The 19,229-nt window shown below is 39.8% G+C and overlaps 1 protein-coding gene across 2 annotated transcripts; it reads left to right on the top strand.

Moving 5' to 3' along the window:
• Positions 1-3,151: 3,151 nt before the first annotated feature.
• LOC122003986 (mediator of RNA polymerase II transcription subunit 20a-like) lies at positions 3,152-7,062 on the top strand. 2 transcript variants are annotated; one of them, XM_042558945.1, is made up of 4 exons: positions 3,152-3,286; positions 3,367-3,718; positions 5,673-5,762; positions 6,643-7,062. In XM_042558945.1, exons 1-4 carry the CDS (start codon positions 3,273-3,275, stop codon positions 6,913-6,915), a joined length of 729 nt encoding a protein of 242 aa, XP_042414879.1. In that variant the 5' UTR covers positions 3,152-3,272; the 3' UTR covers positions 6,916-7,062. The 2 variants fall into 2 exon arrangements, with proteins under 2 accessions (XP_042414879.1, XP_042414872.1); XM_042558938.1 differs by having other exon boundaries at positions 3,218-3,718.
• The last annotated feature ends 12,167 nt before the right edge of the window (positions 7,063-19,229 follow it).

Here is a 19,229-nt window from a genome sequence, read left to right as displayed (position 1 = left end):
CTTAAGTATTTTCATCCAATGAAAATACTTAATTAGCATTAATAACCTTAATGAGCATTTACATTCCATTAAGAACCAAACTTGTAACTCCTCATTTCAAATGAGTGTAACTCTTCATTTCAAATTCAATTTCGAAAATTGAATGAAATGAATAATTGAATTTCGAAAATTCAATAATTATCTTCATTAAATCTCACTTGAGTCCAACTCCAGTCTCCTCACTTGAGTCTAACTCAAGTCTAATTCAATCGAATCTTACTCAATTAATCCTCATGCAATTCAAATTCAATGAGTCACTATTCCATTAATTCAAATTGACTCCTTGAGTCTAATTTGAATTGGACTTAATCCAACAATTAGATCCACTTGAGTCTAACTCAATAAGTCTAATTCGGATTAGACCTAATCCAATGATTCATCATATGAATCCATCTCCAAATCTATTTGTTCTTTGTGTGTAACCCAATAGGTTCTCATAACATTGGCAATGTACCCAAATTATCATTTAGATATATAAGCAATGAGTGGCATCTAGCAAGACATCATTGCTACCCAAGTGACGAGAAGGTCAAGATTTGACCTAATCTGTCCGTGGCTATTATCTTGTATGACTTTGTCCTTCTATCCTTGATATCTAGGTTGATTAATGAGACATAAACCGTGTCATCCTCTTATCAACCTTTGTGTTTCTTGATCTCTAAGTAGACATACTTAATCAAATAAGCTCAATATCTCATATTAACTCATTTGCGCATGACCATGCTTTCTTGTTTCCTGCTAATCAAGGGGCCCACAGATATCGCTTCCGTCATATGGAAGGGATAGATCTCATCTACATCACTCACATCCCTCCGCATAATTCATTGCATACCCAGTAATCGACTTTATTGTCCACCTTGTTACATGTGACGTTTGCAGATACCAAAGTACACAACTCCTTATGTAGGGAACCGTAGTGACTTCAGGTCTAAGGACTATTCATACCAATAGTCACATGAGAATGTTTATGACACTCATATAATGATCCATGAAACATTCTCATGGCCGGTCATTCAGTATATATTCTCTAATATATACTCATGTGTCAACCTGATATCTCATATCCATGACTTGTGAGATCAAGTCATCCGTTGACCTACATGCTAGTCTCAACGCATTAATATTGTCCTTGTTTATTAATGCTCGACTAGGAATAGTTAAGAGTAGTGTTCTCTACAATATCTCACTATCAATTCAACCAATTGATATACTGTAGATAAGAACCTACTACCCAAGGACATTATTATATTTATTCAATCGACACTGAACTGAAATAAATATAATAACCAACCTTGCCTTTTTATTTATGATGAAATATGATACAATAATGTGTCATTTACAATCATCTCATAATTGGTACTAGGGCTAATACTAACATTAGCAATTTAGTAATTTTTTACGTATGACATTGATACTTGATTGACTTAATTGAATATCAAATTAGTAATAGTGTTTCCTTCATTTAGTTTTGGCTATGTACAAACGTCATTACATATGCATTTAGTAATTTAGTAATTTTTTACGTATGACATTGATATTTGATTGACTTAATTGAGTTATGTTGCTAGTCTTTCTTATATTATCACAAGAGGTACCGTCTAATCTAGCGAACAAATATACTCTCAAGGTATGACAACATTCATCATTGACCCAACAAGATGGGGGGGGGGGGGGCATGTGATATACTTCGATATATCCATCTAGGAACATGGATAGCTCGAGAAGTTCTATCCTAGAGCATGGCTCATCCGGGTTGATGCCTTGAGCAGATAGTCCATTAAAAGGTTACATATGACTCTAGTCATTAACCCACTTTGGGAACATTCCGACTAGGAACATCTCTGAAATAACTTACACAGGACTCCAACCATATACACACTTTGGAAATATCCCAACCAAAAATATCCCTAAAATAGGTTACGCATTACTCCAACCATGCGCTCACTTTGGGAATATCCCTGACCAAAAATACTTCTAAAAGAGGTTACACTTTAGGAGCATCCTAATGAAAAACGTCCCTAAGACAGAGCACTCCTATCATGAGAACATCCTTGATCGGTAACATCCTTACTGAGATAGACCCCTCTGATCAAGATGTTCGATTGTCCTTGACAATTGTGGCTCCGACATAAAACTGTCGATAACTATCACTGACAAAACAAACAATGGTAGATGGTACTCACGGTGCCCACCCCCGACAGTGTCAGATGTACGATGTTGACATCATATCTTTGACGCCCAATACTACCCCATACTTTTGGTAGAGTTCATAGGTGGATGTGGTGGGCTACGTGGACATCAAGGCTCACTAATATAAAAGATAGGTGAAGGTGGTTGGAGGTAAGGTAAACTTGGTTGCAAGCATGCAAGTTCTCGCCATTCTTTCTATTTTCTTTCTTTTCAATCCCGTAATAATTTGACTATCGAAGGGGTTATATCGGTCATTCCGACACCCATTGACGCATATTGATGTGCAAATATAGAAGTAACTCGGATAGAAGAAAGTGAAGATTTTATCAATCTAAACCCATATAAGAGGACGACATCAAATATTATGTTTGTGGGAAAAGGAGATAACGTTCATCTCAAGTGACCCAGTATCATTGTCCCGTGACTAGATATAGGCAGGTAAGTCATAGAAGACTTTGTCCTGCAACAATAGCACATGAAGGGGGTGATGTAGCCCACAGGGTTTCGTATCCACTGAGAATCGACCTTAGACTTATCTGTGATATACCACTATATGAACCATCTACGTCAGTCCACAGGGCAATATCCAATATTACGAGATTTAGAGGTAGTTGATGCTATAGGATAGTAGAAAAAGGTTTTTTTTTTTAAATATATTTTGTAGTTGTTATGTCACCTAAACAAGAGTTTTAGGGAAAAACTTATGTGTTTAAAATTAAATTGTTTTAGCAAGGAAGTAGAAGTGATGATTCGGTGATTTACATGAATCTAGTTCTGCATGGACGGTTCAGATTAAACAATATGGGCGAGTATGGGCGGACTGATCTTTAGGAAAAGAGCGCGCAATTTGATAAAAAATAAATTTGGTGTGCGATTTTAATAATAGTGTAACTTAGGTTCGTAGTTTGTGTTAAAATTTGAAGGGCAATTTAAGAAACTAGAAATTACGGGAGGCGATACGAATTATTCTTCCCTTTTTTATCCGAGCCCTGAAATCGCGAACCGTCTCCACTTTCTGGCGCGAACGACGCTCGCTCGCTGCTATGCCGGTGAAATGGTACCCAAGAAAACCTCGCCGACCTCTCCTGTCGCTATCCGAGGTACTCAAGAATCCCTAACAATGGTTCTTCCCCGCAGGTTGATGAACTGGCTGCCGAAATATGGCTCTGAGATTACCAATCCGCTACTGGCGGAGGTTATCCTGTGCTTGGAGGGCTTCGGCAGCATCACCAAAGTTGGGAACTGGCTGCACCGGATCACTATCTACCGTGCCATCGACCGTAAAGGCGCATATGTCTCCGATGCCAGCGCCTCGTCCAGAAACCTAGGTCACAAATTTTTGGGCATCGCCTTCCATGATCACCCCTCGGTCTACTTCTTCGTCATCCCACTCCCACGCCACTTGACCGTTCTCGAGGCGGACGCAAACATCCAAATCCTCATGAGCCAACTCGGATCGTTCAAGCATTCGAGTGTCAGATACTTCCAGGTCTTTGCTCAAATCTTTCCATTTCTTACATTTTTTCCCCCCACTCCTGTTACGCTCAGAGTTCTATTAACTTGCAGCAAGAAGTATGCATTTCCTTTTAACCGACAAAAGTTTACAATTCTTCATATTCTTTTTAATGCTTCTCCCCATCTGGATTGTGCAAGCAATGATGGAGAGTGACTGAATGCGTTTCATGGAAATTGGTCGTTTGGTATGATGTCGGATGCAAAGCATTTCGGTTGCATCCAAGAATTTGCTCATTTTTTTTCTTCTTTTTGATGCATCTTTCGCCCCTTTCTTTACATTTTTCAATTCTACTTGCTCCTTTATCATTCCACCAGGTTCTTCTTCCTGCTGTAACGATCACAAGATTGGGTATTCTATCCTTATTTTCGTTACTGATTGTTTAAGGGTCAGTGTGAAGTTCAAGGTCTAGTCTTGGAAGGATTGTTTTCCTACACTTTTAGGTGTTCGACCAAATCGGTTGATTTCTTACCTTTTATAATGCTTCTCTTCATTCTTATGCTTCTACTGCTGGTTTGTGTGAGCTGATAAGAGATGGAATGCCTTCAAAAAATTGATGTCTAATAGAAAGAGATTTCCATTGCTCCCGACATTGTATCCAAGAATCTGCTGCCTTTTTTTACCTTTTTTTTTTTAATTCTTTTTTGCCTTATTCTTTAAGTTCTCAACTTCACTTGTTCATTTATCATTCCACAAGACATGGCTTTCTTCTGTAGTGCTCATCAAACAGGTTATTCCATCTGAATTTTTCAAGCCTACATACACTTCCTCACAACAATAGTTCACTTACTTTGAAATATATTTAAGAATTCAAGCTGCAGACTTTGATGCTTTAGGAACTTCTCAAAATTCACGCTGAATATATTCACCACAATGGCTCTTTCATGGTAGTCCACTTAAATGTTTATGCTTGGCATCAGTTAAAACTATTCTACTTGTGCTTTTATTGAAATTCTGGACATTAATTGGGTGCATCTAAAAGTTGGAAACCTGAACATATGAATTATGAATTTAACTCCACTTTTCTAATATTCTTGAGTTTTAGCTTTATATAAGGCTCTGAGATTGTTGTAGTGTTTGCAAACTCTCTAATCCAAAGGTACTTATTTTCAAAAATAGGGAAAACCTAATGTAATTACTTTCAAGGAAATAAAATTATGCACGTAAAGCAATCATTTGAGGGATTGAGTACCTTTGTTCTGGTTGTCTAAGATTAGTCAGTAGTTAAACTTTACCTCTGTAATGTGTTATGCCTAGTCATTATCAAGAATCAACTTTGGATTAGAATTAGAACAAGATTTGTGGGTTTCAGCAGGTAGACATTTGCTAGGTTTTCAGAAGCATAAAGAAAATAAGAAAATTAAGTTGATGAAGAGTCAAAGGGTATTCTTTTTTTGGAAAGTTAACTTTCTGTGATATGTCCTTATGATTGGTTAAAGTGAACTCATAAGGAAATGTTTATTTGCTGGAAGGTTCATTTTAAGTTGTGGAACCATTTCGAGACTTGAATAAACTCGGGTGACTTGACCAACTCATTACTAGATCCGCAGTCACGCTTGTTCTCTGCCAACAATTTGATAGCCTTTTGTTCAATTAACCTAAAAAAAACAAAAACTATAATATTTCAATGTATGTAAGCCTGCAAAACTAATGCTAGGACCTGATATTGTTCATAGTTAGGAACAGAAATGAAACCTAGGTAAGAATTATGATGACTATTCCTCAATAGTGTTGCTCTAAAGCTGAAAAATAAGAATGGAGCTGCAGAAAATTGTACATTTTAGGTATTACATTTTATGGGCTAAACTCTGATCAAGCCCAAATTTTTGTGATCTCATACAATCTATGGTTATCTAGTTTGCTAAACCAAGTTCTTTCTTCCCTTTATTTGTTAATTTTTTTTCATTCTTTTCTCCTCTCTTGGTTGCAGGGTTTCCAGTATCGACTAGGAGACTTTCAGCTGAAGGTGGGTAAATGTTTTCGATCAGCGCCTGAAAATTTCAGGGGTATTGTTTTGGAGGTAAGTTACAGAGATGAATTTGTGGCATCAGTTAATTTTGATCTAAATTCTTATGGGAGAAGAAACCCCAACTATCTATTGTGGGTTCATTAGTCCTATGAGAATTAACATTTATGCATAATTGAATTAGCGTTCATGCATTTGCCTCCATGGACCGCACTCATGTACGAGCTTATGCTCTTGTTTAATCAAGCTGGGGCCAATCTTTGATCATTCAAATAGTCTTCAACACAAAATTTTCATTCACCCGAGAAATAGCCCATTCATGTTCCCATTAGATAAATTGGTCACGACATTAATTTCCAACATTGTCATCAGATTTGTGATAGTATTTTTGTTTGATACGGTTAAAGTCCATCAGGCTTTCTTTCATGTCTTGTAGTTCTGTTTTTACTCTATAACAATACCTTTTTTTTTCTAAAAGTTGAGGAAAACAAAGTTCGGACTTACAGCTCTTAACAGTATTATTGCATGATGTGAGTACTTTATTGTCTTTACTTGTGCAATAATTATTAATGACCAAAGATTTTTTTCATCCCAAATCTGTGAGCTTGTTAATAGCAACTTTTAGCTTACAGCTATAGGCCTATAGCCATGTTTTACTTCTCTCTTCCATAATATGCTTGTCTCTTATTTTCAACCATTGGCCTAGCTCTGTAATGCCTGTCTGTAAACAATTTCCAAGTGATATTCCAGACAATTTTATGACAACTTACCAACAGTAGCCTGTCAGACTCATTAGTCGGATGATAGCTATTAAACTCGTTTTCTTATACTTTAGCAAATCATATTGGTTATAATTATTAATTCGTTTCCTTGTACTTTAGCTATTTAACTCGTTTTCTCAATGACGGTGAAAGTTGGCAATTTTGGTTTGCAGATAGAGTACCTTCCTCTATCATCGATGGAGGTTTGCAGGCCAATCATGAAAGAATTCTTTGGAATATTGCAAGAAGAATTCTCCAAGATGTCTGTGCCAGGCCATTTGATTAACATTGAGGCGCACTTTGAGCGCTTTGGTCTCCAGGATTACTATACTGCTCAGCACACTGCTCTTCAGTATTCGGCATGCCTATTTCAACTCGGGGTCGCCTTACGTGGTGGAAAGAAACACGATCTGATTATTTCGGACTGCTTGCTTCGAAGATCATAGCTTAGATACTTCCATCAAATTGATTCATTGATTTTTGTTTTCCTTATTAGTTTTAAATTGGAGTGATACGATGCATGTTAGCATTGATTTTCTTTTGAGTTTTCAATTGTTTGAAAGCTTGCAATTATCAAAGTCAATAAAGTATAATAGTGCAAGAAAATTAGTAAAAGAATAAATAAATTCATTCCTCTCATTTATTCATTTCAAAATATTTATAAAATTTTAATAATAGTTTAAACATCTAAGAATATTCTCATTATTTCTAACAAAGCTCATATTTTAGATGACTTTCTTTTTGAAATGTTTTAAATCTTATTCAAGTGTAAGGGTTGGGAATTAGTAAATTTTGTGAATGGATGGTTTAAAATTAATTTTCTTTTAAGTGAATATAAAATTAATATTTTTAATTATTTAATTGATAGAAGAAATTGGAATATTTATCAATTTGGTCTGTTTAATCAAGTAAAATTATGAGATCATCACAAGTGTCGTTACAGGGTTTGATTGAGTTGATCACCATGGATAGAATTGTCAAATCAAGTAATGGTCGATTCTAAATAAAGTTGAAAGAAATATCCTTTCATATGATAGTCCACTTAGTTTCTTAATTTACCTCTTTATAAGGTTGTGAGGGCGATCGTGTGAGACGTCCGAGATCAACGTATGACTTTTTGCCAAATAATACAACCCCTAAGGCATAACTAAGCTAGCCATCACATAGTAGATTTGTAGAAATGGGCAAGGGTTGATTCCCCAACGAAGCTGTGGAAATATCCTCGCATGTGGTAGTCTGCTCGGTTTCCTGATTTACCTCTCTACGTATGGTTTGTGGGGTTGGCTGTGTGGGGTGCTCGGGGTCAACATATAACGTTTAGCAAAAATAAATATAAATAATACATCCCCCACGGGTTGGCACAATTGGTATGAGCTTGTGTCGACTTCTACTCTAAGACCCGTGATCCTTGATCGTGCCGTTGGGTAATCCACTAAAATTTCTTTTTTCGAAATATTTGGAAAAGAGGTAATTTATACAATGAGAAAGAACAATAGTAACACACTATTATCTTCTTATAATAACGATGATGCAAGCTAAAATATAAATATATCGACAAAAAAAATAGAAGATGTAGATCATTGGAGAATTTTCAGTGTCGTAGCTTACACACGAAGTTGAATTGTAGTTGAGCAGCAGTAACACAAATGATGAGCAAAGAGTGGATCAGTGAAAGTTGTTCTGGCTCGGACCTCGAGCTATTCTTTTATAAGCCACGTTCAGTCGACTGAAAAACTATTTGATCAACTGATTAGTTTGGTTGACTGATCTCCTTATCGGTCGACTGAATGTGCGCCTTTACTTATTTGTCGAGATCCTATCCTCGTGTCATTAATTACATTTATTGTTTGGTCGGCTGATCATTTTTTATCTGTCGACCAATACCTGAAAGTTCCTTCTTCACTACGATCTGAATTTACCACTGCATATACCAAAATAAGTTCGGTCGACCAATCCCTAGATTCAATCAACCGATCCACCCAAATGCCATCTTGGCTCTGCGATATCTGAACCCTGCCACATCAACTACATTCTGTCGACTAAACCTTCCTATTTGGTCACTGATCCTTCGGAATCTGCAAAACAGGGTTAGTTGCATAGTATATAAAAAATATCTCTGCAATACAAAGTTAGCGCAGAGATATGATGCATGAGTAAGAATAGATAGTAAAATCTGTTTTGATCTCAACTTAGAAACCTCCCAGATTCTTCAGTTAGATCAGCGACCTAGGGTTTGTCCCTTTCCGGGACACGACCTCCCCGTCGCTCCACTTTAGTTGCTTACCTCAACCTACCTGCCAAATATCGGATCCTCCAGGCCTGTTTGGACTTAGGCTCAGCATCAGATCGGCTCACCAAGGTTTCATCTTGATATCAAGTCCTCCAAACCTATCGACTCCATCTACTAAGTGTTAGGTCCTCGACCCACCTAGACATTCCTGCCTGACTTCCATGATCTGCTAAAACTTTCCTACCTAACCGCGACTAGGTCTTTCCTAGTTGAATAAACAACCTACACATTTAGTCAATTCATCAAATCACAATAAGACTTAACTTGAACACAATATCAAAACTCAGGTTTGATTCTGATGCACCCTGCACTAACAAGTACCTACTGTTGGTTGCTACTCGGAAAGCCTAATGGTTCCACTGTACAAAAATTTTGTACAAAGGTCTGAACCTTTTCCTAGCTACCATATGTTCTTTTAAATTAAATTCGGATCGCCTGCGGAACTTAACACGTTTGATCCTAAGTTTAATTTATTTATTCTTTAAGGTTTAGACTTGGATCTCCTGCGGAACTTAACACGTTCGATCCAAATCACCTAGGTTATTAATGTTAGGACCTTCGGACGCGGCTAGAGAGGGGGGGTGTAAATAGCCGACCTCAAATTATCGTTTCTTCCTACAATTTAGGTTAGCGCAGCGGAAATACAATGTAGAAATGAAAGTGGAGAAGATCAAACTTCAAACACGATGATGTAACGAGGTTCGGAGATGATACTCCTACTCCTCGGCGTGTCCGTAAGGTGGACGAAGCCTATCAATCCGTCGGTGGATGAGACCTCGGATAACCGGCTAATATGAACTCCTTCTGGGTGGAGAAACCTCGCCACAATCTCTTTTGCAACAGCAATAAAGGAGTACAAGAAAGAAAGCAAGAAACAATGGATAATATGAATGTAAATACACTCTACCAAGTTTGCTTGCCTTCTTCTCGTCGACTGGAGTCCGTTGATGAAGCAACAACTTCACGGATGATGCCAACAGCAGCTGATCAACCAGTCGAGGGAAGCTCACACGAAGTTTCAGCAAAGAGGAGCTCAGCAAAGCTCAAATCGCAGTAAGGAGGAAGAGCAAGAACTGTTCCTATAGAGGCCCTCGACCTCGATATATATCCCGCACCTGCTGCACCTGTGAAGAAGACAAAGAGCAACACAGAAATCTAGCCGTTGTGTCGCAACGTCTAGGCTTGGACCGATCAGGCTCCACCCTGATCGGTCTGGGAGCCATCTGATCGGTCTGTGGACCGATCAGGCCCTAGGCTGATCGGTCCCCAGACCGGTCAGCCATCTCTGTGAGGGTTGGCTTTGAAGCCTGATCGGTCCACAAACCGATCAGGCAACGATCGATAACTACGATCGTTTTCGATCGATCCGTGGACCGATCGAGATAACCCCGATATCCGGATCGGTCACGGACCGATCCAATGCCTTAAACTTCGGCCCTAAATCCTAAAGCCTTCACGGTCTAGAGAACGAGCTCCCCCTCTCGACCTAGTGCGGAAAACGAGCTACCGAGCTCTCTCGACTTCCATGTCGGTCCAAAGAGCGAGCTCTGAGCCCTCTCGACCTAGTCCGGAGGCGAGCTCACCGAGCCCTCTCCGACTTCCACATCCGGTCCGAGAACGAGCGACTCGAGCCCTCTCGACCTAGTCAGGAGAGCGAGCTACGAGCCTCTCCAACTTTATCCGGTCCGAGGCAGGCTACGAGCCCTCTCGACCTAGTCGGAGAGCGATCTGAGCCCTCTCCGACTTCATCCGGTCCGGAGAACGAGCTACTGAGCCCTCTCGACCTAGTCAGGAGAACGAGCTACCGAGCCCTCTCCGACTTCATCCGGTCCGGAAACGAGCTACCGAGCCCTCTCTGACCTAGTCCGGAGAACGAGCCACCGAGCCCTCTCCGACTTCATCCGGTCCAGAGAACGAGCTACCGAGCCCTCTCTGACCTAGTCCGGAGAACGAGCTGCCGAGCCCTCTCCGACTTCGTTTGGTCCAGAGAACGAGCTCCCGAGCCCTCTCTGACCTAGTCCGGAGAACGAGCTGCCGAGCCCTCTCCGACTTCCCATGCCAAGCTTCCATACTTGGACTTCTCCCGTGCCAAGCTCCCTGCTTGGACTTTTCCGTGCCAAGTCTCCATACTTGGACTTTTCCCGTGCCAAGCTCCCTGTTTGGACTTTTCCGTGCCAAGTCTCCATACTTGGACTTTTCCCTGTGCCAAGCTCCCTGCTTGGACTTTTCCGTGCCAAGTCTCCATACTTGGACTTTTCCGTGCCAAGTCTCCATACTTGTACTTTTCCCGAATCAGGTCAACACAAGTCGGGTCAACCAGGTCAACCTTGACCAAAGGTTGCATCCACAATCCCCTAAGTTCCTATTCTTGTCAAACATCAAAATATAACTTCTCTATTTTTGTCAAACATCAAAATATACCTCGAGTCAGGTCAACTCGAGTCGGGTCAACCAGGTCAATCTTGACCTAAGGTTGCACCAACAATCTCCCCCTTTTTGATGTTTGATAAAAACCATAATCAAGTTAGGTTAACCCGATAACCTAACTTAGGTTTTCTAATAGTTCTCCAATCAATGTTCTTCCTTGAACATTCTCCCCAAACTCCAATGTTTTTCCTTGAACATTCTCTAGACATTTCTCCCCCTTTTTGACACACATCAAAAAGAGTGAATCAAGGTTAAGAGTTTCTTCCTAATGAAAGTCCCATACCTTTCATTGAAACCCTTAATTTCCCCCTTGATACTAAAGACAATAATCAACTTAGTGATAATCCTATATCACTCATCCTCAGAAATCGAGTAAAAACTCCCCCTAAAAGTGAACTCCCCTTTGACCAATAGGTAAAACTCTCCCTAAAGGTCAACTCCCCCTTGACCATTGCACCAACAATGTCTTGGAGAGTTTCAACCCTTTAGAAATCAAAAACACCAACTTCCAAAGCTGAAATTTCAGACAACAATCGAAAATCAGCATTTTGGCACGCTCTGATCGGTTACCAGATCGGTCCAGACCGATCCACACTTCCCTGGATCGGTCCAGTGACCGATCCAGACCTCCCTGGACCGATCCACATCCCCTCTGATCGGTCCACAAAGCTCTGATAGGAATTTCTAATTTTTCTCCCGAAATTCAGAAACCCCTTAAAAAAAATCACAGAAAATTCCAAAAATTGTAAAATTTTGAGAATACATTCCTCATAACATATATTATCATGGAAAAATAGTTTTCTATGAAAATAACTTCCATTTTTAAATCTTGATACAAAGTTCGAAAGACTTTGAAATAGTTCAAGGTTAATCCATCTTTGTATCAACTTGCTCAATGATCAATTCTATCACTAGAAAAGCTTCATCAAGGTTTTTCAAATCAATTTTGAAATGATTTTAAACCATTCAATTTAGGATCACAATCTTAGGGCTAAATGTACATGACTTGTACACAAGTTTTCCCTATGATCCCCAATTTAGAATTAGGCTCATCTAGGTACAAGAGCTATGCACCTTGATCCTAACTCATAATCCTAATATCTCACACACATCTAAGGTGTATCAAACACATCCAAGTCAATTTTGATGTGAGATATGGGTTTAGGTCATCTTAAGCTAAGTTCTAATGCATTTTCTAGACAATAATTTGATTTCCATATCAAATTGAGTTTTTATCCTTAAATCAATTTAATTGATCATAAATGCAAGAGATGATGACATGACATAAAATAATATCATAAGTGAACATATGTGCCAATGTCATGATGTCATGGCATAAAGTATGAAACTTAAATAAGGCATGACATCTAACTAACCTATGCATGACATTTCAAATGACAATAAACTAAATATGATGTCATGACATGGCATATGGCAAACAACATATAAAGGTATAGAAAATACCTAATTCTAGCTTTAGTTGTCATTTTGATAATTTTGATCATTTTGCCATAAATTCTATATTCCTAAGTGTAATAGACCTAAAATCATATGCTAAAGATTTTTATATCACTATGTGCCAATTAGATTGACCCTAGAAAATTCCTCAAATGTGGTTGGCGCATCCTAATCACCTTAGGAATAATTTTTAATTTCATTTTCAAGGCTTGGTTATACCTTGAAACTTCCTAAAATGTCACCTTTTGCCATGATTAAGTTAACTACCTATCCAAATAAGGTTGGCACACCCTAACCCATCTAGCGTGATGGAATCACGCTCCTAGGAACCCAAAACCTATTTGAGCTCATTGGGTTCACTAAATATTCACTAGGGATGACTTCCCTAGCAACCCTCCTAATGACCCTCCTAGGCTTTAAAGCCTTGGTCATTTGAGACTCATCAAGATCAACTCTAGGGGTGACTCCCCTTGTGACCTTGGTGATGGTCTTCCTAGCCCTAAGTCTTGTTCCATAATCGAATGGAACATTATGATAAGTGGGCTTGACCACTTGAGACTTAGGTTTGTGACTCAAACCTCTCATGTCCTTGGGCTTTTGTTTTTGACCCTTAGACCCTAGAGTTGACTTATCCAAATTCTTAAGGGCCTTTTCTAAAGTGTCAAGTCTTGACCTTAAGACTTGATTTTCCTTCTCTAATACCTCAAGTTTTAATTTGTCATTTTTCTTTGAGGTATTCCTAGGCATATGTCTAGTTGTTTTGGGATTCCTATCTAGGTTTTCCTTAACCTTAGATGAGTTAATTCTAGGGTTGACATTTCTAGTATTATCCTTACCTAGACTAACATGTTTGGCACCTAAGCACATGTATCGGATTCTATGGTTATCATGCTTATCATCATTGGCAATTGCAATAAAGCTACTAGCATGTTTCTTATTAGAATTGCAATAATGTGCCTTAAAGGGTACCTTAGGGTTTGCCTTAGCTCCCCCTATAGATGTGCTTGGTCTCTTGTCCTTGTGAGGTTGCCTCCCCCTCAGACATTGGCTCCTATAATGTCCCCTTTGCTTGCATTGGAAGCACACCACGTGCTCCTTGCCCTTGCGTATCGGGACTCCGGCTTTCTTGACCTTTGGCGCCGATGGAGTCTTCCTAATCCTCTTTGGACATTTACTCTTATAATGCCCATATTCCCTACACTCAAAGCATATTATATGTAATTTATTTGAAATTAAGTTGCTTGAGTTACCTAGGGTTGAGGATGGATATACGCTCTCTTCTTCATCCCTTCCGGAGGTAGAGGTTTCTTCTTGCACCAATCTTGATGAAGAACTCTCCTCCTCTTCTTCCTTAGATGTTGAGTAGCCCTCAACTTCTAATTCCATACCTCCATGATGTGAGCTACTTGGCTCACTTGACTCCTCTTCATGACTTGAATTGGAGCTCTCCTCATGGAACTTAGCCAAGTTGTTCCACAACTCCTTGGCATCGTTGTATCCACATATCTTACACAAGATATCATTAGGTAATGAAAATTCAAGGATTTTCGTTACCTCATCGTTGATTGTGGATTGGTGGATTTGTTCCTTCGTCCACTTCTTCTCTCGAGAGGTTCTCCCTTTTTATCCACCGGAGGAGTAAAACCTACTCGTACACAATTCCAATTCACTAGGTTAGTCATAAGAAAATACTTCATTCTTACCTTCCAATACGCGAAGTCGTCACGATCGTAGAAGGGTGGAATCGTGATGTCTTCTCCAAGTAGATCCATTCTCTAGCTTGTGCTCCCCCGGGTGTTAGTCCGACGAAAAGCAACCTTGTTAGGACCTTCGGACGCGGCTAGAGAGGGGGGGTGTGAATAGCCGACCTCAAATTATCGTTTCTTCCTACAATTTAGGTTAGCGCAGCGGAAATACAATGTAGAAACGAAAGTGGAGAAGATCAAACCTCAAACACGATGATGTAACGAGGTTCGGAGATGATACTCCTACTCCTCGGCGTGTCCGTAAGGTGGACGAAGCCTATCAATCCGTCGGTGGATGAGACCCCGGATAACCGGCTAATATGAACTCCTTCTGGGTGGAGAAACCTCGCCACAATCTCTTTTGCAACAGCAATAAAGGAGTACAAGAAATAAAGCAAGAAACAATGGATAATATGAATGTAAATACACTCTACCAAGTTTGCTTGCCTTCTTCTCGTCGACTGGAGTCCGTTGATGAAGCAGCAACTTCACGGATGATGCCAACAGCAGCTGATCAACCAGTCGAGGGAAGCTCACACGAAGCTTCAGCAAAGAGGAGCTCAGCAAAGATCAAATCGTAGTAAGGAGGAAGAGCAAGAACTGTTCCTATAGAGGCCCTTGACCTCGATATATATCTTGCACCTGCTGCACCTGTGAAGAAGACAAAGAGCAACACAGAAATCTAGCCGTTGTGTCGCAACGGCTAGGCCTGGACCGATCAGGCTCCACCCTGATCGGTCTGGGAGCCATCTGATCGGTCTGTGGACCGATCAAGCCCTAGGCTGATCGGTCCCCAGACCGGTCAGCAATCTCTGTGAGGGTTGGCTTTGAAGCCTGATCGGTCCACAGACCGATCAGGCAACGATCAGTAGCTTCCTAATCGTTTTCTGATCGGTCTATGGACCGATCAGATAACCCTGAGTATCACTGGATCGGTCACCAGACCGATCCAATGCCTTAGAGCTTCCCAACCCTAAATCCTAAAGCCTTCCTGGTCTAGAGAACGAGCTACCGAGCCCTCTCTGACCTAGTCTGGAGAAACGAGCTGCCGAGCTCTCTCCGACTTCCATGTCCGGTCCAGAGAACAAGCTACCGAGCCCTCTCTGACCTAGTCCGGAGAACGAGCTACCGAGCCCTCTCCGATTTCCACGTCCCATCCAGAGAATGAGCTACCGAGCCCTCTCTGACCTAGTCCGGAGAACGAGCTTCCGAGCCCTCTCCGACTTTATCTGGTCCAGAGAACGAGCTACCGAGCCCTCTCTGACCTAGTCCGGAGAACGAGCTACCGAGCCCTCTCCGACTTCATCCGGTCGAGCGAGCTGAGCCCTCTCGACCTGAGTGCGGAGGCAGGCTACAGGCCCTCTCCGACTTCATCCGGTCCGAGAGCGAGCTACTGAGCCCTCTCGGCCTGGTCAGAGAACGAGCTGTCGAGCCCTCTCCGACTTCGTCTGGTCCAGAGAACGAGCTCCCGAGCCCTCTCTGACCTAGTCCTGAGAACGAGCTGCCGAGCCCTCTCCGACTTCCCATGCCAAGCTTCCATACTTGGACTTCTCCCGTGCCAAGCTCCCTGCTTGGTCTTTTCCGTGCCAAGTCTCCATACTTGGACTTTTCCCGTGCCAAGCTCCCTGCTTGGACTTTTCCGTGCCAAGTCTCCATACTTGGACTTTTCCCCGTGCCAAGCTCCCTGCTTGGACTTTTCCGTGCCAAGTCTCCATACTTGGACTTTTCCCGAATCAGGTCAACACAAGTCGGGTCAACCAGGTCAACACAAGTCGAGTCAACCAGGTCAACCTTGACCAAACGTTGCATCCACAATCCCCCAAGTTCCTATTCTTGTCAAACATCAAAATATAACTTCTCTATTTTTGTCAAACATCAAAATATACCTCGAGTCAGGTCAACTCGAGTCGGGTCAACCAGGTTAACCTTGACCTAAGGTTGCACCAACAATTAATTCCATTAAATATTAATTTCCAAAATTAGCTTCCAGGACTGCATGGCGAGGCACATGACCTTCTTGGATATGGGAACAACCACTACCGCCTAGACAAAGCCTTTTAAGGAAATCTAATATTTAATTTTCTTAAATAACTTTAGGTCAACCAAAAGGAACAATCAAATCACAAAGAAAAGAAAAACAAAAGAACACAACATCGAAAACTAATTCGAAATACTAGAATCACATGCCTCTTGTATTTGGTATTTTTACATGGAGATAAAACTAACATGATGCGGAAAACTATATTAGTTATACCTTACTTAGTAGATAATGACCTCTTGATCTTCTACCATATTCTTCTTCTAATCCCGGACGTTGTGTGGGCAACGATCTTCCGAGACGAGAACCACCAAGGCACCTTCTTCTTCCTTCCTTCAAGTTTCAGCCAAGCATATCTTCTAAAGGATGAAGAACCTTTTTCACCAACCAAGCTCCAAGGGATGCAAGCTTTCTCTCCTTCTTCCTCAAGCTAGATCCGGCCACCTCCTCCAAGCTCCAAGAGATAAAGGATTTCGACCACACAAGAGGAAGAGAGAAAAGGAGAAGGGTCGGCCACACCAAGGAAGAAAAGAGGGAGAAAATAGAATAGAGTCATTCGCATAAAGCCTCCTCTACCCCCTCTTTTATAATCCTTGGTCTTGGAAAATAAGGAAAATTTAATAAAAACTTCCTTAATTCTTTTGCCATTGAAAAAGAAAATTTATTTAATTCAAAACAATTTTCTTCTCATCAATTATAATGGCCGGCCATATTAAAGCTATAAACAAGGAGAGTTTTAATTAATTAAAACTTCCTAATTTGTCTCCAGAAATTTATAAAAATTTCTCCAATAATTTTCATCCCTTCATGATTGGTTAATAAAAAAGGAATTTTATAAATTAAAATCTTTCTTTTAAACATGTGGATAAAAAGAAAGTTATCTCTAAAAATTAAAATATCTTTTAATCTACAAATAAGGAAAGATATCAAATCTTTTCTTAATCTCTTGTAGAAACTTATAAAAGAGAATATTTAATTTTTAAACTCTCTTTTAAATCATGAACATGGTTAAAAAGGAAAGTTTTCTTAAAATTTTAAATCCACCTTTTAATCAACAAATAAGGAAAGATTTCAATTTTTAAACTCTCTTTTAAACATGTAGATGATTTACAAATAAGGAAAGTTTTTACCAAAAAAAAAATTAAAACCATCCTTTTAATCTACAAATAAGGAAAGAGATTATTCTCTTCTCTTAATCTTTTGTAGAAAGCTATAAAAGGAAATTTTTAATTTTTAAACTTTCTTTAGAACCATGGTATCCACATAAGAAATAATTTTAATAAAAATCCTTTTTAATATTCTAGTGGCTGGCTACCTAAGCTTGGGACCCAAACTTTGGCCGACCACCAACTTGGCTCATCCACTTGGTCTTGGCCGGCCCTAGCTTGGGTTCCAAGCTAGCTTGGCCGGCTCCATTGGATGGGTAAGAAGGTGGGTATGTGGTGGGTATAAATCTCTATATACAAGAGGCTACGATAGGGACCGAGAGGAGGAATTAGTTTTGGTCTCCCGATGAAATTAAGCATCCCGTGTTCGCCCGAACACACAACTTAATTTCATCAATAATAATTCATTCCACTAAAGAACTATTATTGAACTATCGCACCAATCCCAAATTACATTTTGGGCTCCTTCTTATTATGAGTGTATTAGTCTCCCTGTGTTTAAGATAACAAATGTCCACTAATTAAGTAAGTTACTGACAACTCACTTAATTTATATCTAGCTCCAAGAGTAGTACCACTCAACTTCATCGTCATGTCGGACTAAGTCCACCTGCAGGGTTTAACATGACAATCCTTATGAGCTCCTCTTGGGGACATTCTCAACCTAGATTACTAGGACACAGTTTCCTTCTATAATCAACAACACACACTATAAGTGATATCATTTCCCAACTTATCGGGTTTATTGATTTATCGAACTAATTCTCACCCATTAATAAATTAAAGAAATAAATATCAAATATATATGCTTGTTATTATATTAGGATTAAGAGCACACACTTCCATAATAACTGAGGTCTTTGTTCCTTTATAAAGTCAGCATAAAAAGAAACGACCTCTAATGGTCCTACTCAATACAATCTAAGTGTACTAGTGTAATTATATAGTTAAGATAAACTAATACCTAATTACACTACGACCTTCCAATGGTTTGTTCCTTTCCATCTTGGTCGTGAGCTACTGTTTATAATTTATAAGGTACTGATAACATGATCCTCTGTGTGTGACACCACACACCATGTTATCTACAATATAAATTAATTGAACAACTACATTTATCATAAATGTAGACATTTGACCAATGTGATTCTTATTTCTAGATAAATGTTTATACCAAAAGCTAGACTTTTAGTATACATCCTAACAATCTCCCACTTATACTAAAAGACTAAGCTGCTATATCTGCTGCCATACATCTGATTCCCAACCCTTCAACATGCCCATCAAAAGCTCTTGCCTTAAGGGCCTTAGTGAAAAGATCTATAGTTCATCATCTGATGTAATCTAGGTAGCAACAACTTCTCCTCGTTTATATGATTTCTCGTATTGGGTGGTACTTGCGCTCTATTGTGTTTACTTGCCTTATAGACTCATGGTTTCTTCGAGTTTGCTACTGTACCACTAGTATTACAATAAATTATAATAATCTTTGGACAAACCAGAAATCATATCTAAGTCTATCTTGAGGTTATTGAGTCATTCAGCTTTTATGACTACCTTAGAGGTTTGCCATATACTCAGCTTCTATGGTGGAGTCCAAAAAAACACCTATGCTTATCACTCTTCCGTAGTTATG

This window comes from Zingiber officinale, chromosome 1A, assembly GCF_018446385.1.
Source record: "Zingiber officinale cultivar Zhangliang chromosome 1A, Zo_v1.1, whole genome shotgun sequence".
Classification (NCBI taxonomy): domain Eukaryota; kingdom Viridiplantae; phylum Streptophyta; class Magnoliopsida; order Zingiberales; family Zingiberaceae; genus Zingiber; species Zingiber officinale.
Note: the sequence above shows the minus strand (reverse complement) of the source record. Positions and strands in the feature narration are given on the sequence as shown.

What these genes read in the sequence shown, in the direction of transcription:
- LOC122003986 (XM_042558938.1), top strand. Translation starts at nt 3,284, where the DNA reads ATGGTACCCAAGAAAACCTCGCCGACCTCTCCTGTCGCTATCCGAGGT. An exon ending in CGAGTGTCAGATACTTCCAG is followed by an intron (nt 3,719 to 5,672) that starts GTCTTTGCTCAA and finishes TCTTGGTTGCAG; the next exon opens with GGTTTCCAGTATCGACTAGG. An exon ending in TCAGGGGTATTGTTTTGGAG is followed by an intron (nt 5,763 to 6,642) that starts GTAAGTTACAGA and finishes TTTGGTTTGCAG; the next exon opens with ATAGAGTACCTTCCTCTATC.